Source organism: Mixophyes fleayi, chromosome 1 (assembly GCF_038048845.1).
Source record: "Mixophyes fleayi isolate aMixFle1 chromosome 1, aMixFle1.hap1, whole genome shotgun sequence".
Lineage (NCBI taxonomy): Eukaryota > Metazoa > Chordata > Amphibia > Anura > Limnodynastidae > Mixophyes > Mixophyes fleayi.
Window position 1 is genome coordinate 314,744,376 of NC_134402.1, and position 23,909 is coordinate 314,768,284.

The following is a 23,909-nucleotide window of genomic DNA, read 5'->3' on the forward strand; positions in this document are numbered from 1 at the left end:
AAAAGGATTTGTGGGCACAAGATGCGTGCTTCAGGTGGCATGCTTGCGGTGCCCACATGGTGGACAGAACATGCCCCAGAAATTCCAGGGGTCGTTCTTGTGGTGCCCACATGATGGGCAGAACAAAAATGTTGAGAAATTGGTAAAAGCAAAAGGAACCTTGCGTACTGATTTCCATGAATTTGTTGTTGACTTTAAATAAAACTGTGACCGTTATTTACACTAAACTCCAGTCTGTGCGGTTTTTTTTCAGAAAAAGGGTTTGTTTCTTCCTGCTAGATGCCAACAAGTAGGCATATCCTCCCTTAAACAATTTAGAGTAAAGTGTTGTGAACGCGAATAGCTGCATAAATATATTTTATGGACAGGAGATCATGTGACTAGTGCAGGAGGAGGTGTGGTGATTCCGTTGCATCACCGTAGCCCTGCCTCCTGCTGCAAAATACCGAAATTCACAGCATTGCATTGTGGGGGTGGAGCTCTGCCTAAACAGTATTTGTCATATGTTAACAGATAAAATAGACTGCAGGATGCACATGCATATGTGTAATATTATCCTATCAGAACACATGCAAAATATATAATATATATATATATATTATCATTAATTATTATAATTATTATATATTATCATTAATTATTTATAAGGCGCCACAGATTCCGTACAGGAGCGTGAAACAAATAGATGAGGTAATACAAGTCAGCAGCACAGATGAGTGTGAGTAATGCTATGGGGACTCACACAAAGTGCAGCAAAAGACGTGATGGGACGTACAAGGGACAGGAGACAGACGTGGGAAAATAGGTAGAGAGGATCCTGCCCATGAGGGCTTACATTCTAAAGGGAGGGGTGGTAAGAGACAGTAGGACCAACTGGGAGCAAAAATTTAGAAGGCAGACAAGGAAGAAGAGGTGATGGATATAATGGTTAAGAGGTGGTAGGATAGGCGAGCTTGAAAAGGTGAGTTTTGAGTGAGTGTTTGAAGGACTGAAGGTTGGGGGAGAGTCGAGTCAGACGGGGTAGGAAGTTCCAAAGATTAGGGGCAGCACGGCAGAAGTCTTAAAAGGCGAGCATGGGAGGAGGTAATGGGGGTGAATTGAGGTGGAGGTCAGAGGCGGAGCAGAGCGGAGTGGCCGTGTAGGTTTGTACCTCGAGACAAGGTCAGAGATGTTAAGGAGAGAAGTGTTGGTAAAGGCTTTGTAAGTGAGGGTAAGGAGCTCAAACTGAATTCTGAAACGGATAGGGAGCCAATGAAGGAATTTACGCGGAGGAGAAGCGGAAGAGGTGCAGTGGGAGAGGAAGATGAACCTAGCCGTACCATTCTGTATGGATTGAAGGTCAGAAGTGCGAGAGCGAGGAATACCAGTGAGAAGGAGGTTGCAATAGTCGAGACGAGAAATGAGTGAATGGACCAGGAGTTTGGTTGCTTCCTGAGAAAGGAAGGGACGGATGTTCGTAATGTTACGGAGGCAGAAGTGGCAGGATTTGGTGGGGGACTGGATATGAAGGGTAAAGCTGAGGGCTGAATCAAGGGTGACTCCAGGGCAGCGGGCTTGGGTGACAGAAGAAAGAGTGATGTTGTCAACCAAGAGCAAGATATTGGGAGGGATAGCAACTTTGGCAGGAGGAAAGATGATGAGCTCGGATTTGGAGATATTGAGTTTCAGGAAGCGATATATGAAATTACCAACTATAATCATTAATAAAAATATGTTTTTTACATTAAATACATAAATCCGGATGTTCTCAATGCGTACTGTACATGTGATGTGTTTATATAGTCAATCATCCTTACATACACATTTTCTTTGCTATCTAGTGGTATGCATACGTTTTGTAATACATCAAATCTGAACTCACCGTCTTCCCCCCTTCTAAAGACTGCTCCCCTCCTGCCCTCTCCATCACCATTGGTTTTACCATTATCTTCTCTTCATCCCAAGTTTGTTGCCTGGGGGTCACCCTTGACTCCTCTCTCTCCTTCACCCCTCACATACAATCCCCTGCCCAATCCTGCTGCTTCCATCTCCGCATTATAGCCCGGAACAGACCCTTCCTCTCCTCTGATGCCATCAAAACTCTCATCCACTCCCTCATCATCTTCCGCCTGGATTACTGAAACCTCCTCCTTAGTGGATTGCCTCGCACCTGTCTCGCTCCTCTTCCAACTGAACGCTGCAGCCTGACTTATCTTCCTCTCCCGCTGGTCCTTAATTGCCTCCCCTCTCTGTCAAGCTCTTCTCTGGCTCCCCCTCTGCTTCAGAATCCTTTTTAAACTCCTCACACTCACCTACAAAGCCCTCTCTAACTCCACTGCTCCTTATCTCTCCAACCTCATCTCCACTCATACTCCTTCTCGCCCACTACGGTCTTCCCATGACTGCCGCGTCACCTCCTAACTGGTCACCACCTCTCACTCCGACATTCAAGATTTCTCCCGTGCTGCCCGGCTTCTCTGGAATGATCTTACTCGTTCCATCAGGCTTTCCTCCAACCTGCCTTCAATACTGTCTATTATAGGGACACAATATGAGCTGTATCCTTGTAATGAGAAACAAAGAAAATTAAACATCAGTTACAGTTTTATGCTCCAAGGAAATGGAGTGCAATTGTCTACATTTGGTTTCTTGTGATATCATGTGAAGATAAATTGTCAATCATTGCTTTTAGATCTCAGAACATAGAGCTCATTGTTCTAATACGTTTACAGCTATGGGTTATATTTTAGTCTCTGGAGATTAAAAGGGACAATTGTAACTGGCCAAATGTGATATTACAGTATATGCAAATAAAGTCGAACCTGCAGCAATTAGTATTTAATTTGAGAAGTTTATATTTGTACAGGGAATATAAAATAAATTCAGCAGTGAGTGACACAGGCAAAATCACCAATGCTCTGCTATGTACAGCTTATATAAAAAGTTCCTGGTGAGGCAATACATGTTTAATTACTTCAGGACTGCAAATTTCAAGTTAAACTCAAATTTCAATTTTAGAATATTTTTATTTATAACTTTGATGTTTTTATCATGCCACTGCAGATCTGGAATCTGATGACCCTTTGCTAAGCAATAACTTAACTTCAAACACCTTGACCCTTAATCCACCCAATAACTGTGTCACTGGTGAAGCAGGTGGTGGAATGGCATGTGTTACTAGGGCAGGCATGCACTCACCACCTCCCAGACGTGCCTCAGATCATGATCTAAATGGAACATTCATCAGTCAACCATCCCGGTTCATTCCACTTGGAGGATCACGTTTCCTAGAGTGCCCGAGTATACGTATTACAAGTGATTCACCTTCAAATAGTGATGGAGAACAGGAAGAGCAAGGTAGGAGTGATATTTGGGATGACAGACCACAACGTGATCAACTATTCCTCCCTCCGGATCCATTTTGTTATCGGGACTCTTTCCTTAGCCCTAGCCCAGCAAGTAGCCATTCTTCATGGAGTTTTCTTTCCTCTGAGGCTTCTTCTTGTGACTCTCTGGGACAAATGTGTGAAGAAGTTGAAAGAGAGCTAAATGAAGCTGCTTCAAGATTCACACTAGCTTCTCCACTTGGTTCCCCAAGGGGCTCTCCAAAACCTTGGGGTGGTCACAATGATGAATTTTGGCCGACTGGTCCAATATCAGGTATTCCACTCTCATCCCGTGAAGAGTTATTGTCACCATATCCTTCAGGCCAAGTTTCAAGGCCTACATCACCTTGTGGTAAAAGGAGGTACTCCAATTCCAATGAAGATGGTATTCACCAAACCAGCTCACCTTCCCCTTCCCCCTCACGCCGGGGAAGCTTGGGGGATGAAAACCTGTCTTCAGAAGCAGAAGCTTCCCCCAAGCCCTCTGATCATAGTCAACAAACAATATCAGCTTCACTGGAAAGAGGAGATAACATTCCACAAAAGGCCAGAAGAACCTCAGCGGAACAGAGTGTAGCCCCTGTTAGGCCTGAGGAATCCACAAGCCCTGTGAAAACCTTTTCCTCAGCAGCACCTGTGTGTATTAGTGATGAAAGTACAGGGATGTTCCCACAAAGCAGAAAAGAAAATGTGGGGATGGATTATTTGGCTGTGCCATCAGCTTTGGCGTGGTCCAAAGCAAGAGTTGGAGGGCAAAGTCCAGTTTTCAGGTAATGATTCAAATCCATCCTTTTTTATATATGTAAATCAGTCTTAATTATTACTGACATGTATAATTGGTAGGTACTTGATAAATTATATGTTTCTTAAAAGAAATGGTACCAGTAGTTCTTACCAGGATCAGTGTATATCAACTTATGGGGCCCGTTTCGTAGCCGCCAAAGGGAGCGTGACCATACCAGGTTAATGGTTCCTCCCACTACACAGGCAGGCCAAGGCTCTGGCACTTTGTACCTGCCCTCCCTGTGCCACTGGTTCAAACTAGTTAATTACACAGTTAAGGAATTAGTCAGGAGTTTTAGTCCAACTGCTATTCTGTGTTATGTGTCATGGAGGACCCTGTAAGGGTAAATTGATATCTTCTTTGCTGTGTGTTTTGTGCTACCTTCCTCTGCATTAACATAGCAAGAACTCTTTATTAAAGCTCAATAAGTACAGTTTGCAACTATTATAGAAGAAGGTAGAGTGAGGTTTGATAAAGCATATAAGAAATACAAGTAACTAGAGTAAATATATTGAATTCTGTCACAGGTACATGTATTTGTGGTCAGTGATATATGTCCAAAACAAATAAGACAGAGATCAGAATATAGTATGTATAGTATGTAATATGGCAAAAAATATCTTTAATATGCACATATGCACTTGGAATAAATATAATCTGCATTTATCTGATAATCACTCTAATCTTTATAGTGTCTGATGATTCCAGTAGAATACCTTGGAATAACACAGACACCACCTCATAGAGCAGTAATTGTATCCATTTTAATAATAATATGATCAATTACTCGTACATGATAAAATAATTTAAAAGCTTATCTCAATAAATGTTGCATAGCATCAAAGTCATTCCATGGAATCTGTTATTCCTAGGTCTGGTCCAGGAAACATTGGCCACCATAGCGTATCCAGTGATTATCTGGACTATTGTGGTAATTGATAGCACTATTGAAAAAATAATGTTTTTTTTAATGATATATACGACAATGCACAAATATGTTGTTCTTATTCAGGTCATCATCTCTACCACCTCTCGACTGGCCATTGCCCTGCCAATATGAGGGTCTAGAACTGAGAATAGAGGTACAGCCAAGGACCCATCATCGAGCTCATTATGAAACAGAAGGGAGCCGAGGGGCAGTAAAGGCTTCACCTGGGGGCCATCCTGTGGTCAAGGTAACAGTCACAATTTAGAGCTCATCTATATTTTAGGGGTATATTTACTACACTGCGGGTTTGAGAAAGTGGAGATGTTGCCTATAGCAACCAGTCAGATTCTAGCTGTCATTATGTAGAATGCAAAAAATAAAAGAAAGCTAGAATCTGATTGGTTGCTATAGGCAACATCTCCACTTTCTCAAACCCGCAGTTTAGTAAATATACCCCTTAGTCTTTTTATATTAAGTACCCAGTGTAACTGTCTTTTTAACCATATATGCTTGAAAATATTTTATGTTTATTGCCAGTAGTTTCAGAATGTTTATACATGTTTGAATCTGTGTGTATATATGAATGTCTGTGTCAAGTTATGCAACCTTTAGAAGCCTTCTTTGTAGGTATGTGTTTACTATATATTGTGCAATAATGCAGTGTCACGCTTGATGGCTCATGAAATATTGAAATGATTTCCTCCCATCCTCTCCACTGGGAGCAGATACAGTACAGCATAAAATGAAGAGAGACAGACAAGCATGGTTGAACATTTAAAATAAAATTCAAGGAAGGACAGAAAAACTAGCAAGTGTTTAAAATCCAGCACCAGCGTACAGGAAACAAAAGAAAAACATGGAAAGACATAAAAAAAAATAATTTAACCAAATTTAAAGAATACAGACAATATGTACAAACTAGGGCCATAGTGTCTTATATGTGCCTTGTAGACATAATGAAAGTGTGTTGGTAAAACATGTGACTACTTTCATAGAACTGTGCAAGGATCTGTGCAGTAAAATGCAGACTGAGCACATTATGCAGGTGATGGGCAGATGTAGGGCATTCCTCACCGCTGCAGGATATACACAATGACGCACACAAACTACATTGGTGAATTCTTTAATATACAGAAATAATCGTGAAGGGGTGAAAGTTATGCATATTTGAAGATAATTCCTTTGAGTCGTGTAGATTGACCCAAAACTTATACCACATTACAGGTGGCAGAAATCAGTACTTTTACAATAATTCCAACTAAGTCCCTTACTACATCTAGACGCAAGTATGTTATAATCATGCGCACATAAAAATTTTTACTTTTAAAGCGTAAATATTTGTTATTTTAAAATAAAAGCAGCCTCAATGCCCCAATACCGTAGGAAGTTATATTAACCATAAATGACTGTCAAACAAGCAGTATATTGGTAGAAAAACAAAAAAGTTTAAATGAATGAGGAGGTGGCCAAATGTAATAGTAAGTGTAGGCTCGTGGTGAGATGCTATTTTCATGTGTGTAAGACCTGTGCTGTTGAGTCCCATCTTCCAAACCACAAACCATAATCATCATGTCTAGATGGACAGATGTAGCAGGAACCTACATACAAGTGTTTAAATGCAGATGCATTAAAGTAGATGCTGTAAGATGTGGTCCTTAAAACACTGTGCGACTTTACTGTCTACTGTCAGAAACTATTGGGTCTATATATAATGGTGGAAGGTAACTGCAAATCACAGCGATGTATAATGAAGTACCAGTGGTATTCACCATGCCATGGCTGCTCTGGAAGCCCGGAGAAGTTCCCCTCCTCCACAAAGCCTCTTTCCTCTTCACAGACAAGCTATCGCTGGGATGAATAGAGAAAGTACTATGCACAGGCTAACATTAGTGCGTGAACATAGTGTTTTGTCCAGTGAGTAGAGGCTTTAGATGGGTCCTAAGTTAAAGTCAAGTGACACTATCCTGAGATTCGATTCAGCTTAATGAATTGCCTAATAACGCTGTCCCATAGAGGTCTATGGAGACAGCAGTAAGCGGCAGTAAATAGGTTAAGACTGGAGAAAAAAAAAAGTGGTGAAAGAGCCTTATCCGACACTCATGTCAACATTTGTGTTATTCACCGCTTGTTATATAGACCCCTTAATACTGGCCAATAACTTACCCATTCTCCAAATATGAGAAGAAGAATCTTAACCGCACTAGGTATATCAAAATCCATATATCCAAAATAGGTCCATAAATAAACCTATTTATCAGGGTACATAAATGTAGAAAATTCCCTGAGTGGTGCACCCTTGCACCTGATATGTATTCAAAGGCAAAAAAGAGAGAAAAGAGGTGTCCTTAGGTGTCCCTTTGAGACATCTCTTTGCCATTCTCCAAATACCATATAGTGCTCTGTGTTGTTCAGTTCCACTATTTACAGCTGAGCTAAGAGTCGATGTCCCGTTATACACACAGGGACCTTTATGGAGCCAGCAGTATTAGATAATTCATTAAGCTGTAAAAAGCAAAGCATCTCAGTATCTGCTATTTCAATGGGATCCAGCTAAAGCCTCTCCGGCTTCACGGCTGCAATTTGCAGTGGTACATAGTGATGCCTATTGCAGTGGGGTCATAAATAAACCCCACAATGTGCCTGTTGGCCTCACAGCATGTACAACGTGTGAGAACATTTTATGGTGGCATGGACAGATAGAGTAATATATGTCAGTAAAGAGCACTGTATACTTTCACCTTAGAATCACCTCCCTTAACTACAATGAATTCATTACAACATTTTATTTCTTTTTCTACTAAACTGCTCGTATGACACTTGTTTATGTACTAAATAACTTCTGAGATCAAGGGGACTTTGCAGCATGCTTTATTTCAAGTGTATCAACCTTATATTCCCATTTCCCTATTACATTTGTTGGTCTACGCATATCAAGAAGTTGCCAACTCCATAATGTGAACTTTTCTAACACTGTAGTGATGTGTTGTTATTACTTATATGAACACATAATTATTTTGTGACATCCAATTTCCTATATTTTACTTACATTATCATATGTTGTCTACATGTCATGTGACGGCCTGCCCATGTTTCCTCTTCCGCGTGAGGCGGCTGTTGCCCTGGCAGCCAGGACGTCACATCCGGTCTGAGCATCCCGGCTGTTACCATGCAACCAGGACGCTCTCTCCCCACTGCCACCGTGCCCGGAAAGCTGCCAGACAGCCGAGGCGTGCGCTGTTAAACTAATTTATTAACAGCCTCCTGGGGGCTGAAAAATGCAGGGGTTAGCACTGCTTCAGTATTGGCCACTAGTACTATTTAAGGCAACGAGGGCATAGCCTCCCTGCGGGTTATAGCTTCTGTGAACCATATAGCTGACCTGATCCAGGATTTTACCTGTGTATTCTCTGCTCATTTTTGGACTGACTTCTGTTGTGACCTGTGCATGAATACTGGACCTTGCCTGTTTGCTTATTGCCTTAACCTCTGCCTGAATACTGGACCTTTCCTGTTTGCTTATTGTCTTAACCTCTGCCTGAATACTGGACCTTTCCTGTTTATTTATTGGCTTAACCTCTAGTGAATACTGGACTTTGCCTGTTTGCTCGTTGCCCTGACCTCTACCTGAATACTGGACTTTGCCTGTTCGCTCGTTGCCCTGACTTCTGCCTGAATATTGGACTTTGCCTTGAATCCACAACCTATTGGTCCGGTCCAGGACTGGTCCTAGTCTACTGGTGCTCCTCCTACCTCCGGTGCTACTGTTCCTAAACATAAGCTCCTACTACTTAAGAGTTAAAGCCCTGGGAGCATTGTAGTACCTTTGAGCGATGCTAGCTCTACGGGAAAGGCGGCTGCTATAGACGAAGACCCCTACTGCCTGTTCTAGGAGTTCATGTTTGAGACGCTAGACGTAACACTACATTACAATTTACCATAAAATATTGCTACATTGTTAATCAGTACTTATGAAGCTTATATCATAGTTATGAGTATTTCTTTTTGTATTAAATATAGGGAGTTAGCTTTATCATAATTTAAAGGTTATGAAAAAATATCTGTAGGTAAGGCTACAATGTGTGCCTCTATATAGTTTTCATCACTGGAAAACTTTAACTTGGAATGATTATTTTCCATGAATTCACAGTACTGGATAGGCTTTGACTAAAAAGGTTTGCTAAGATCAATTACAATATCTGTTTTTTGCATATTAGGAAAAAGTCGGGTTGAACTGTAAACCATGTGAATGGTAAATCTGCATTTCATATTTATATAGACAACATTTATTTAGAAATGGTTGTGGTGAGTTTGCATGTGATAATAATTAGAAGCAGCACCAGTAACCTTCGATTCTTCTGACTGTAGTTTATAGTATGCCATGAAAAGTCTGTGCTTTAATTTAAAAATTAAAAAACTTAAGATACTAATCACTAGGAACCCCACCACAAAATGACTGTGAACTCAATAGATCAGGAGTGTCATTGGCGCCTAAGCCAATTACAAGTAGTTTCCCGTGCTAGCTGAAATGTGACTGGCTGGCAGTGAGGGGAGTCCCAAGGACTCTCTGCTTTGATCACACTTCAGTACATACTAACTGAATCTTTATTGATGTGGGGAAAAATTATAAACAATCCTGGGAAGTACCATTTATGTCTATGGACCATTCACTTCTATGGATTGCTCATTTCAATGCGGTTTCTACATGAGCACACACAAATTGGCCATTTACATAATAAATGTGGTAAAATACAGCAATGCTAGGGTAACTGCTGTTGTTAACCCCTAGTGGGTATGTTCACAATGATTTATCATATAAATAAATGGTGCTATGCTTTGAATGCACTGTTCTGGAGCAAACAGCGTCCATATCATGTGCAGCACTGTAAATGTAAACAGACAAAAGTATGAATGCACGCTTTTTACTTTCATTAAAAAAAAACGAAGTCAGGTGCAGTGTTTAAATATCAAAATAAATTATATACTGACGTATTTTAAGGGCTTGATCACACCTATGCACTTTTATTGAACTTTTTACATATGAAATACATGAAAAACGTATTAAAAATAGGACAAACGTGTCTCAATGTTCACACTATTGTGCTGTAAAATGTTGCATTTCAAATTTCAGAATGCAGCACAAGCTAGTTCTTATGCATTAACATGAGCTACCAGTACAATTGATTTTATTGGTAAAAACTGCAACAAGTGCAAAGGGGGAGCAAAATACGATAAAAATGAATCTTAAGTACACATCCGTTTTTTAGAAAATTTTTACAGTGCATATGTGTGTGAAAGAAAGAGAGTGCTGAACTCTTGCCTGCGGGGTAAAACTGTTAGCACACAGCAGCAGACACTCCAGTAATAATAATAATAATAATAATTATATTACATAATTTTGTTCATCAACCTAAACTAATGTTTTACAATCTCTCTTATGACTCAGTCTGTCCTTATGTCGCTCTCTCAGTCTTTCCCAAGTTCAAGAGACCTGAACACCAGCTGCCTCAGTCAAACCAATAGCTGGCACTGCTGAGCAAAGCTCACCCCACCTCGAAGAGCCCTACTGCCACCCAGGGCCACCATTACGGGGGTACAGGGGATACCCTTGTACCGGGCCAGGGCTCACTAGGGGACCCGGCGGCACACACTTACCAGGGGGCCCGCTGTCCTCCAGTCCCGGCGTCTTCTCTGCTGTCTTCAGCCTGGCTGTCACCGTGACAGCCAGGCTGAAGACAGCAGCAAAGACTCCGGGACTAGAGGGCAGTGAGCAGAGCCGTAACTGTACCTTTAGCACTTAACTTCTGCAGTGGAACGCAAACTTGTGTTCCAAATGCCGAACTTCCTGTTGGTGGAACGCACATGCGTTCCACTGCGGATATTAAGAATCAATCTTTCCCTCTCTCTACCTAATATATATATATATATATATATATCCCTTTTTACACACACACATATATATATATATACCGTATTTCCCAATGTATAAGACGCACCTTTTTCCCCAAAATTTCGGGTCTAAAAACTGGGTGCGTCTTATACAGGGGTGGCACTTACCCTGTCAGATGATTCCTGTCCTGAAAGGACATCCGGTCATCGCGAAGAGGACCTTAAGCAGCTTTCCAGCATCAGACGGACAGAAGAAAGAAGACTTTACTGGACAGAGGAATCATCTGTCAGGGTAAGGCAGAATTGACTATAGCGTTGTCTCTCCTCTGTATAAGCTGCACAAATACTCTGTGAAAAAATTGAGGATAATGTTTATCCTCAATTTTTTCACATGATTTATATAGGTGCGTCTTATACAGTGGAGCGTCATATACAGCGGCGGGCTGGCCCGGGTGACGGGGCATCGGTCCGCCGGGCTGCTCAGTTTCACCGCCGGAAGGGCGGCCGGCCGCCCCTGGGATAGAAAATGACCAGATTTTGACCTGCGGACGCATCTCCTGACACAGGATGCGGCCACGTCAGCGCACAAGCGGCCGCATCACATTGAACGCGGCCACATCGCGTGTCATGTGATGCGGCCGCCTTTGCGCCCCCCGAGCTGATATATGCCAGCCTGCGCCTGGGTCATATACATGGGGAAATATGGTATATATTATATATATATATATATATATATACATATATATTACACATGTAATCACTTTTTTTTTACATAATATATATATATATATATATATATATATATATTAGGGCCCACCTTAACTTACCTTTCAAGTCTGACCCCCTTCACGGAAGAGGGGACCAGGGAGGGAGCCGGATCGTGACCACAAAAGGTAAGGTTTTTTTTTGTTTTGTTTTGCTTTCTACAGGATTTTTTTTTTCATTGCCTTGGGCCCCTTTCCCCCCAGGCCCCCGGGCACCTGCCCATCGTGCCCAGTCGTAAAGATGGCCCTGGATCAACGGGAAGGGTGGGCCCTGCCTGCTTCATTGTACTGGGCCCCACGATTTCTGATGGCGGCCCTGCTGCCACCCAGCAGTTTAAGAACAATAAGGTGGACGACATGCAGGCAGATTACAGGCCAAAAAAACACCCATTTTAAATGCACCCATATAAGTATAAAGTACCTATCTTTATGTTATGGGCATTATACAGAGTACTAATAGGAAACAGATTTCCATATCTATAATACGACCCTTTATTACTTTTACGCAAATAGTGAAAGCACTAATATTTACCATAAAATGTTATCAGCTGGTTCTTCTTCTAAGTTTATAGATACTAAATATGTTACACCATTGTATGGTATAGGGATAGCAATCTGCACTTTCATTTTCCTTTTCGGTTTTATGCTGTTCTGCCACCACACATGGTCAGTATGTAGTCACACCCACAAAGCCTGAGATTGACTTTTCTGGCGGGACACCCTTGAGCGTGTGTGGATGGTGTAATGGTTCTTCCCTGCACACTAACATCACTAATTCTATTGTTACCTGGTTATCTACTGTTACGTGTAAGCTGCTATTAGATCCACGCTACACTGGATCTAACAGTGTTGGTATCAGGGGAGATCCGAGTTGATCATCCCCTGTACTGATTTCCCACATGTAAAGGAATCCAAGAAATCCTAGATACCACCCAGAAAAAACTACAAAAGTGCTGATTGACTCCCACTTTTTAGTCAAAATGCTACCTTTGAGCCGGTGGTAGTCATTATTTCGATTACAATATTTCTGACAATAGGTATAGTAACACTAAAATGCAGATGACTAGAATCCCAACATAGTCAGATTGCCTGTATTAAGTAGGCAGTGCCAGGACTTGCCACCTGTGTAATCTAAAAAAAGAGTTAGATCTAGGGTAAGGATTAGGGGTTCTATATTATACAGCCGTCTGGTTCTGGCATTGCCCCCTTAATATCGGCAATCTGACTATCAACATTTTAAATGCTAAAAATGATTTGGCACTAGTTAACCAAACTAATTAGTTGGCATTAGTTGGCAAAAAAATGTATTAGAAAAGCAGTATAAGGAAAAAATAATTATCCAAACAGTATGTTTGAAAAATGCCATAATCTAGCCTCTGTACAGTTTTTTATTTGATATGTATCACACCAACTCTTGATATATATTTGTGCATATATGTATATAAATATATATGCATATATTTGTGCATACATATATATATATATATATATGCATGTGTGTATATATATATATATGTGTGTATATATGCATATATATATGTGTGTATATATATATATATATATATATATATATATATATATATACAGATATAGATTATATATATATATATATATATATATATATATATATATATATATATAAAGAATAGTTGTTTTCCACGGACGGTTGAAAAGGAGATTGATAGTTTTTCTGTGAGTCTGAGGCTCATGCAGCAGACGGGTTTAATTCTCATATTTCTCTGCACACAGAACTCAGGTTCACAGGTAGAGCACATAGGTGTGATTGATTTATGATTCAGCTGGTTAGTGCAGGTTTAATTCTTCATATTTCTCTGCACACAGAACACAGGTTCACAGGTAGAGCACATAGGTGTGATTGATTTATGATTCAGCTGGTTAGTGCTGGGGAGGAAGCATAACTAGCTGGTCTTGTGTTGTGGGCAGGGCGACCAATGCCAGACAGTGGCTGGTGTCTAGTGAAGCAACTGGATGTTTTGCCAGAAGCAGAGTCGCCAAAAATAGTAAATTACTTTGGTTTCTTTGATTGCTGGAACTACATCTTACTATACCATCCTGACATCTGTGAATAACTTGCAGCAAAGTGGTTCAGCAAAATCTGTGTGACCATCATCTGTTACCATGCTTGTCACAATAAATAGAAATATATAATTAAATATGTTGAAGGGGGGGGGGGGGTATATAGTGTTATGCCATATTGCCACTCCTCCTACTGCTGTCATTATAATACAAATTCTATTCACTTATATTTTCCGTACCGGTACTTCTAAATTACCACTTAGACCACTGTGTATATATATATATATATATATATATATATATATATACATATATATACTGTATATACCTCAAACACTGGACCTGCTTGCCACTCGGTCTGGAGCTCCCACCTACCTACCTCTTGCAGCTGCTCTCCTCTTCTCATTGGGTTCTCATCTGTTCTTTTATCTCTAGTCAGGCCCGGCGCTCCCATTAGGCAAGGTTAGGCAGTTGCCTAGGGCGCCAGGCCCTGGAGGGCGCCACAGAATTAAAATTACTTTAAAACTGTGCGGCGACCACTGACCATACCTTCAATGGCCGCCACACAGTTTCCGATAAATCCACGGGGAGGGGGAAGGGGCTATGGATCACCACCGCCGCCTCTCTGCTCCGTCTCCTCCCCTCCATTCACTGACTATCCGGCGTGACATCATCATCACGGCCCGACAGTGTCAGTGAGTGGAGGGGAGGAGACGGAGCAGAGATGAGCAACTTTATGGAGGCAAGTAAAGGTAAGGAAAGACGTGGGGAGGGGGGGGGCGCGGATTTTGAAAGTGTGCTTGCGGGGGGGGGGGGGGGTTGGGGGGCGCGGATTGTGATAGTGTGCCTGGGGGGGGGGGGGTGCGGATTGTGAAAGTGTGCCTAGGGCGTCAAGGACCCTAGCACCGGCCCTGTCTCTAGTCCTTCCCTCTTACTTTCACCCTAAGGATTTCTGAATATTTTGTACCTGTGTACATCGGCTATTTATCGTGTCATGAGAAGTGAACGCTAGTCAGAAAGTGTCTATGTGCAGGGCTATCCTTTTATGTTTTGGACTAGCAGTATCAAAGCTGTAAGACATGTAAGTGTTTGTTATACAATTGCAAGTCAGGTAGCTTCAAAAGGATCTAGTGTAACAGATGCAAGAGGTGGTGTAGCCAGTGCATCATACAGACATATACCTCCCACTTGTGCCGGTTTAGGCAGGACAGTCCTGATTCTAGGACTATCCTGACGGCTAGGACTTTTGTCCCGACTACTGGGACTTTTGTGAGGTATGTCTGCGGCCCGCACCTGCCACTGGTGGTGTGTGCAGCAATACAGAGATTATTCAGCAAAGGGGAAGGGGTTTGGGGGGCTGCCGAGTGCTTTATTATTTCTAGGCATGCAGCTCCAAAGTGACATGGCCACAACCTCACATGGTGTAATCACAAAGCACACACACACTGTTGTCCCGGTTCAGACACTGAAAATGTTTTTAGGAATATAGAACCAACATTTGCCTATTACAATAAAGAACCACTTTGAAATTCGTCCAGCAACCTTATTATTTGAACGGAATTCTAGATGTACTGACTGTGAGTTGCTTTCAGTATAGGTTAATCCTGAAAGCAACGTCTATCAGCTCGTATATCTAGAAGGAGTGGCTAGTATAGTGGGTAGGGAACAGGCTGTAACATTGTGCAGCTCATTGGGTGACTAGATGATTCCCAGCTGTTTTCCTCTCTTCTCAGCTTTCCCACGCTTGCTGTCTCCCAAATGCTGGTGGATCTGAAAGGACACTAATGGTCGGCTATGCCTTCCTGTATCTGCAGTTTGCAGCCTGTGTCTTCATCTTTCTCTTTCTGTCCCCAATATGTCTACCATCCACTCAAAATGAAAAATCATAGCTAGGGTAAAGAATAAAAGCAGATTAAAATAGCAAAGGAAGTGGATTAGTAAAGCATGTAAAACCGACCATGAATATGAGCAGGAAGCCAGTGGGGGGGGATGTCCTGATCCTCCCTCCGTGTAAATATTATTTTAAATCCTGTAATAACGTGAGCATATTTGAGTATTATAGTCATTGTGACAGTGTTTTTTAAATTGGTCTGGGCATGCCTGTATGTAACAGAGTTATGTGCAGCTGTTAGTGTGAGCATTTCTATTTGTTGGTTGCTATAGGTTGTTGCACTGTGCATGTTATCACTTATGTTAGTGAATAAGCCCACGTATTGTAAATAAAAGTTGTTGTGAACTGCGGTATTTAAAAGAATAGATGTGTGCTGCAAATAATATGACAAAATAGCATCATATGTTAAAAGGGTTATTAGATTTAGGAAAATATAGTGCATTTCAGTGCTAAGTCATTTCCTGCACAAAGGAGGATGGTTTAAAATGTAAAAAATAAAAGTAAAAAAAAATAGGTAAAAAGAAATTTAAAAAAAGGAACGGAAAATTACAAAACATTTACACATTAAAAAGTTTTTTCCAGGCCTGGCCTACCTACGGCTCTCCAGGTGTTGTAAAACCACAAGTACCAGGATGCATGCTGGGACTCTTAGTTTTACACACCTGGAGTCACAGGTTGGCCAGGCCTGCTTTACGCAAAGCATTTTTTTATGATTGTCAGCTGTTATCTGTTTTCATCTTTTGTCATCTGATGTTAAATAGGCTTCTACCATTTTTGCCAGAAATAGGGCTATTCACCCTTTATTAAATCAGCCCCTAAGGCGTATATTTACTAAACTGCTAGTTTGAAAAAGTGGAGATTTTGCCTATAGCAACCAATCAGATTCTACTTATCATTTATTTAGTACATTCTACAAAATGACAGCTAGACTCTGATTGGTTGCTATAGGCAACATCTCCACTTTTTCAAACCCTCAGTTTAGTAAATATACCCCTAAATCTTTTAAATAAATAAAAATAGAAAATAACAAAACATATAATAGTTAAGCCTGAAGGTACAACGTTTTTTAAGACAGTTCTTCACTTAAGAGAGAGGCATTTAAAAGCAACTACGTCTATATTTATGGTATATACACTCTCCTGTCCCTACTTCTATATCTATAACATACTTGCCCACCTTTGATAAGTTAATTCCAGGAGATCCGGGCAGGGGGGGCGTGGTTGGAGGGCGGGACGTGCGGGGCGCGGTCAATTGCGTCATTTTGGCCCCGCCACAAAATGCAGTTTTTGGGGCAGGGCCAAAATGACGCGATTCACCGCGAATCGCGTCATTTTGACGAGCAAGTTGCTGTATGCGGGATACTTGCCTGCCCGAATTTCGAGAGTCTCCTGGACATTCCGGGAGAGTTGGCAAGTATGATTATAGTATATGCACCCTCCTGTCCATAGATCTATATCTATAGTATATACACTCTCCTGTCCCTACATCTATATCTACAGTGTCGGACTGGGGCATGAAGGGCCCACCGGGGGACTGCAACGCTAGGGGCCCACCAGAGGGGGTGTGGCCAGCCATCATGAAGGCGAGACCAGACGCTAGAGGGGAAGGGGTCAGCCCACGAAGGACAGCTAGCACCATAGTGTAGTATATAAAGAATGCAGTGTGTATATAAAGAGTACACAGTCTTGACCTGTCCCTTAGATTGGACAGAACAGTCACCAAAAATCAGGATTGTCCCACTAGAATCAGAACATTTGACAGACTGTCCTACCTGTGCTTCTCACTTTCACCACCTGTGGCTGCTGGTTTCTTTAGTTGCAGCTTGTCTGGATCCTCGGATGTTGGGGGCCCTATTTGGAAACAAAATGGGTACATTTAGAAAATTCCAACCAGCCCATAGAACTCATGCGCCTCAAACTCAGCACCACATTCAATTACTATGCCCCAAACCACCCCATCTTAAATTAATAATCCCAAATACAGAATTAAATTGCCCCGTTATCACCCCACAAACAAAATAGCACCCATTAGTTAGCCACCACCTACCATGCACATTACATTTCCACAAGCCTGCTGTGCCATCACACACATTACTGTGCCCCTTCATCACCATGCTGTGCCCCCTTATGATCAGACTGCACCCTCCATGTTGCTTTTGCTTCCCTCTTCTCCTGGCCCCCCTTTATCACACTGTGCCATGCTGCTTTTGCCCATCTTCACCCTACACTATACTGCTTTGGCCTCCCATCACACTCTGCCATGCTGCTTTGGCCCCCCCTTCACACTGTGCCATGCTGGCTTTGACCCCCCCCCTTCACATGGTGACATACTGGCTTTGCCCCCCCTTCCACACTGTGACATGCTGGCTTTGGCCCCCCCTCCACACTGTGACATGCTGGCTTTGCCCCCCCTTCCACACTGTGACATGCTGGCTTTGGCCCCCCTCCACACTGTGACATGCTGGCTTTGCCCCCCCCCCCCTCCACACTGTGACATGCTGGCTTTGCCCCCCCTTCCACACTGTGGAATGCTGGCTTTGGCCCCCCCTCCACACTGTGACATGCTGGCTTTGGCCCCCCTCCACACTGTGACATGCTGGCTTTGCCCCCCCCCCCCTCCGCACTGTGACATGCTGGATTTGCCCCCCCCCCCCTCCGCACTGTGACATGCTGGATTTGCCCCCACCCCCCCCCTCCACACTGTGACATGCTGGCTTTGCCCCCCCCCCCTCCGCACTGTGACATGCTGGATTTTCCCCCACCCCCCCCCTCCACACTGTGATATGCTGGCTTTGGCCCCCCTCCACACTGTGACATGCTGGCCTCATGCCTCATCGATCTCAAGTTAAAATGACTAACCTGTGCAAAGTTCCTGCTTCATGCTCCTCTGGACGGCTGGATATCCAGAACTTCTCCTCCTCCATGGGCGTCTCTTCTATTCCCCTGTTCAAACTGAAAAAACACACTACCGCGCAGGTGCAGAGAGGCTCTCTGCACCTACGCGGTAGTGTGTTTGTTAAACTGCCGCCGCAGACATCCGGGACCTGGGCCCATCATTGTGATGCTCCCTGCAAGCCCCGCCCCAATGTCAGAGGGGGCGGGACTTAATCGCGGCCGGGCCTACCGGTTTATAGCCCGGCTGGCCAGTCCAAGGCTGTATATCTATAGTATACTCCAAAAACATACTAGTCGGTTTAGTCTCTCTTAGAGTGTATGTGTGTGGTGGGAGGGGGGGGGGACTGATTTGAGTGAGTTCTCTGTACAGCACTGCAGAATTACTGGCACTATATAAATAGATGAGGATGATGGTGATTTTAACTGATTTTTTTTAATACTCTTTCCAAAATGTTACCGTCCCCATGGTAGATTACTTTGCAATTTCACTTAAAGCGAAGTACAGCTCTCAACTTATGACCTCTGCAGGCACTATAGAGGTGAAACTACTGGGTAAAAATCAAACAGATCTCAATAGGGGTATGCACAGAAAGTGTCAATATTAGGCTAACATAGGGAGAAATATAACTCTGGATGGGTTATTCTTTAAAATGAATATATTGGCAGCTGTATATCTAAGAAAATGTAAGTTTAGCAGGTGATCCCACTTTGTATGACTGTTGCAGGGTTATTTATCCTTAGTGGATTAGTAAACAGATTAAACAGGTCAAGTTTAATGTTTCATCAAACCTTTGTATTGATCTATGCAACAACTAATCGATTTGCCTTTTGGTTTATTGCTTGAGAGTTCAACTACAATATGTAATTCTGAAATTATATAAACTAACATGGCTGTTAGTCAGCTATAAAGTTGTCAATGTTCTGGGCCCCTAAGTTTCAATATGCTAATGTTCTGGCATAATAGGGGAAAATTTAACAAGCTGCGAGTTTCCGGCAGGTTTGAAAAGTAGAGATGTTGCCTATAGCAACCAATCAGACTCTAGTTATCATTTTGTAGAATGTACTAAATAAATGATAACTAGGGGCCTGATTTATTAAGGATCTTAAATGAAGAGGATCCTTATTTCAGTCTCCTGGACAAAACCATGTTACAATGCAAGGGGTGCAAATGAGTGTTTTGCACATAAGTTAAATACTGACTGTTTTTTCATGTAGCACACAAATACTTGATAGCTTATTTGTAATTTAAAGTTGATATTTGTGTGCTACATGAAAAAACAGGCAGTATTTAACTTATGTCCAAAACAGAACACTCATTTGCACCCCTTGCATTGTAACATGGTTTTGCCCAGGAAACTGAAATAAGGATCCTCTTCATTTAAGATCCTTAATGAATCAGGCCCTAGAATCTTATTGGTTGCTATGGGCAACATCTCCACTTTTCAAACTTGCATCTTGATAACTTTACCCCAAGTGTCAATATCCATTCTTGTGGGAACCTACTTGTCAATATGCTATTGTTGTGGGATACCAAGTGTCAATGTGCCATTCCTGTGGGACCCTACTTGTCAATGTGCCATTGTTCTGGGAACCCACGTGTCAATGTATGTCGAAGCAGCAGTTCCTAAAATAATATTTTCCACATTTGACAATTGGGATTCAAAAAACAGATTATTGGTCCAGACCTACAGGTTGTGTTATACTGCAGTCTACTTTGTCAAGTGATAAATAGTTGAGTTTAATTTTGTCTTTCCCAGCTTTTAGGATACAATGAGAAGCCACTCACCCTTCAGATGTTTATCGGCACAGCAGATGAGCGCAACCTGAGACCCCATGCATTTTACCAAGTACATCGGATCACAGGGAAAATGGTGGCTACTCCCAGTTATGAAGCTCTTGTGGGAAGCACCAAAGTTCTGGAAATGTCTCTTCTCCCTGAAAACAACATGTGTGCCAAGTAAGCTGCATGGCATAGACACAATTAGTGAATTATACCACAGTGAACACAAATATTTCAAGTACCATAATCATTTACTGACAATACATAGTAAAACAAAAGTAAGCTGGTCAATAGACTTCAAGAGTGACATACTAACTAATAGACTTCTGAAAGTATGTTTTAGTGATTTGGAAGGTTATTGATGAATACTGTACATGTCCATGTTCCAGTATAGACTGCGCTGGAATTCTGAAGCTCCGGAATTCAGACATCGAGCTCAGGAAGGGTGAGACAGACATTGGTCGCAAGAACACACGTGTCCGCCTTGTGTTCCGAGTGCATATTCCACAGGGAGGCGGGAAAGGCATCTCTCTACAAGTGGCTTCTATACCTATAGAGTGCTGTAAGTAAAGGTTATTGAGGTCACACAGCAACAATATAATATTTGAATAATGTGTCATGAAGATAGAAAAGCAATAGGTCTGTGACACTAGCATTGTATAAAGACAGAGGTAAATAATAGTAAGGATATTACACTTCACTAGGTTATTAAAAAGACGTATTTGCTAGTGGCCAGTTCAAATGCAAACAAGTAGAATTGATGAAGGAAGTCTTGTGCCACAAATGTGTCTGTATAACAAATCAAAAGAGTGTAAATCACACACTGCCAAGTAGAGTTAAGTAGAACATTAGAGATAGCACATCGTGTGTACAGGCTGACAGGGCAACAAAGTACTACAGACTTTTGGCAGTCAGTCCGGGGTTAAGCAACACAGGGTTTTGGAAGTGGTTACAGGAATAAGAAGCATAGTTAGGCTCAGTATGTTTCATTATTTTGTGAAATATTCAATGATTGGTGCTTTCAATAACTCCAGCAATTGTTGCAGCAATACAAGACCTATTAATATTGTAAGAGGGATATGTTAATTTGTTTTCCAAAAATTATTTACCAAACATATGCTTATACATGGAAAACAAAACAGAAACTGATAGGTCTGCACTCAACTAAACAGAAACTGATAGGTCTGCACTATGCTTATACATAGTGGAGGTGATTTATGAAGCCCCTAATGGCTGCTTCAGAGTGCAAATAAGCTTTGAACACACTGTGCACCTTGATTGGACAAATGTACCTGGATTTCTGCTGGGTCAAATTTATAGAGGAGCAGCGGTTTCCACATCAGGATGGCTTCATAAATGATCTCTTACATTGACAGAACACCTTCCTTAAGCAACTAATAATTTAATATGTTGTGTATAATAAACATGTGCACATCTCACAAATCCTAAACAAATCATCTGTTTAGTCAGCTTCTCTCCAGCTACTGCCATATTTCTCTCCTCCCCTTTGCATCCAAACTACTTGAGCCACATTGTGTACAACTACATACATCACCTTTTCTCCTCTCCCTCTCTTGACTATCTGTTTTACAGCAACGTCTAAATATCACTTAATATCAATTAACCACGCACTAAATAACACTCCCTACTTATTCTCCTGGTCCTCTCTGCCGCTTTTGACAATATTGATCACCCTCAACTCCTGCACACCCTCCACTCCATTGGCATCCATGACACAGTTGTTTCCTGGTTCACTTCCTACCTATGGTACCGCTTAGTGTATATACCTATGGTACATCCTCCCCTCCAATCCCACTATATGTAGGAATCACGCAAAGCTTTGTTTTTAGCCCTCTACTTTTCTCACTGTACTCCTCTTGTCTAAGGAAACTAATTTGCTCTTTCAGCCTCCAGTACTACAACTATACTGACAACACCCAAGTCTTCTCCCATTGACTTTTAAATATATAGTCATATCATCATCATCATTTATTTAATTATGTAGCGCCACTAATTCCGCAGCCCTGTACAGAGAACTCACTCACTTCAGTCCCTGCCCCATTGGAGCTTACAGTCTAAATTCCCTAATATACACACAGACAGACAGACACAGACAGAGAAAGTAGGGTCAATTTAATAGCAGCCAATTAACCTACTAGTATGTTTATTGTGGGAGGAAACCGGAGAACCCGAAGGAAACCCATGCAAACACAGGGAGAACATACAAACTCCACACACTAGTCATAGACTAGTATCACCTAGTTAATGGAGTTCATCATATGGTAAGCACAATTCACTGACAAATGCTGTTTTACAAGAAGCAACTTTAGCGATGTCATTAGTTAAAGGGCTATGATGGCACTTCCTGTGCTGATCAATCAGGCAGCGCTAAGGTTTCTTCCCGTAACAAAGCGGATTTGAGTGCTTAAGAGCGAGAGAAGCATTCAAATACATGAATAGTAAAAAAATTGGTTTTGTGTCTGTGTTGATCCTGTGAGTAAAATGCCACTCCCTAAAGAGAATTGTCTCTCACTATATATATATATACATACACCGATCAGCCACAACATTGAAACCACCTGCCTAATATTGTATAGGTCCCCCTCGTGCCGCCAAAACACCACTGACCCATCAAAGCATAGACTCCAACGAGAGGCAACTGCCATCAAGGAATACTGTTGCTATGAAGGGGTGTACTGGGTCTGCAACAATGTTTAGGTAGGTGATACATGTCAAAGTAATATTCATCATCATCATCATCATTTATTTATATAGCGCCACTAATTCCGCAGCGCTGTACAGAGAACTCATTCACATCAGTCCCTGCCCCATTGGAGCTTACAGTCTAAATTCCCTACTATAAACACACACTCATGTAAAGACAGACAGACAGAGAGGGAGAGACTAGGGTCAATTTGATTTCAGCCAATTAACCTACCAGTATGTTTTTGGAGTGTGGGAGGAAACCGGAGCACCCGGAGGAAACCCACGCAAACACAGGGAGAACATACAAACTCCACACAGATAAGGCCATGGTTGGGAATCGAACTCATGACCCCAGTGCTGTGAGGCAGATGTGCTAACCACTAGGCCACTGTGCTGCCTAATATTCACATGAATGCGAGAACCCAAGGTTTCCCAGCAAAAATTGCCCAGAGCATCAGACTGCCTCCGCCGGCTTGACTTCTTGCCATAGTGCATCCTGGTGCCATCTCTTCCCCAAGTAAACAACGCCCATATACCTGGCCATCCACATGATGTAAAAGAAAACGTGATTCATCAGACAGGCCACCTTCTTCCATTGCTCCATGGTCCAGTTCTGGCGCTCACATGCCCATGGTAGACGCTTTCAGCGGTGGACAGGGGTGAGCATGGGCAATCTGACCATGGACTGATTTGCAAATGTCTGTAGTATTTTGTTGACCCATACACAGCAAACTGCGATGCACTGTGTGTTTTGACACCTTTCTATCATAGCCAGCATTCATTTTTTCAGCAATTTGTACTACAGTAGCACTTCTGTGAAATTGTACCAAATAGGCTAGCCTTCGCTCCCCATGCATCAATGTGCCTTGGGCCC

At 42.1% G+C, this 23,909-nt stretch overlaps 2 protein-coding genes and 1 long non-coding RNA gene across 5 annotated transcripts in view; 2 read left to right on the forward strand and 1 right to left on the reverse strand.

Moving 5' to 3' along the window:
- Nucleotides 1-23,909, forward strand: part of LOC142158404 (leukotriene B4 receptor 1-like) — a 315,057-nt gene that overhangs the window by 160,390 nt on the left and 130,758 nt on the right. The gene's annotated exons all lie outside the window — the stretch shown is intronic.
- Nucleotides 1-23,909, forward strand: part of NFATC4 (nuclear factor of activated T cells 4) — a 60,520-nt gene that overhangs the window by 21,513 nt on the left and 15,098 nt on the right. Inside the window, exons 2-5 of the mRNA XM_075212259.1 lie at nucleotides 3,043-4,135; nucleotides 5,162-5,324; nucleotides 20,307-20,506; nucleotides 20,719-20,891. Of these exons, the coding sequence (XP_075068360.1) occupies nucleotides 3,043-4,135; nucleotides 5,162-5,324; nucleotides 20,307-20,506; nucleotides 20,719-20,891 (1,629 nt within the window). The remainder of the gene's footprint in view (nucleotides 1-3,042; nucleotides 4,136-5,161; nucleotides 5,325-20,306; nucleotides 20,507-20,718; nucleotides 20,892-23,909) is intronic.
- On the reverse strand, nucleotides 14,748-17,941 carry LOC142108455 (uncharacterized). Its single transcript, XR_012680154.1, has 3 exons — nucleotides 17,702-17,941; nucleotides 17,427-17,505; nucleotides 14,748-15,653 (listed from the first exon to the last, which is right to left on the reverse strand). It is a non-coding gene; the product is annotated as an uncharacterized LOC142108455 (long non-coding RNA).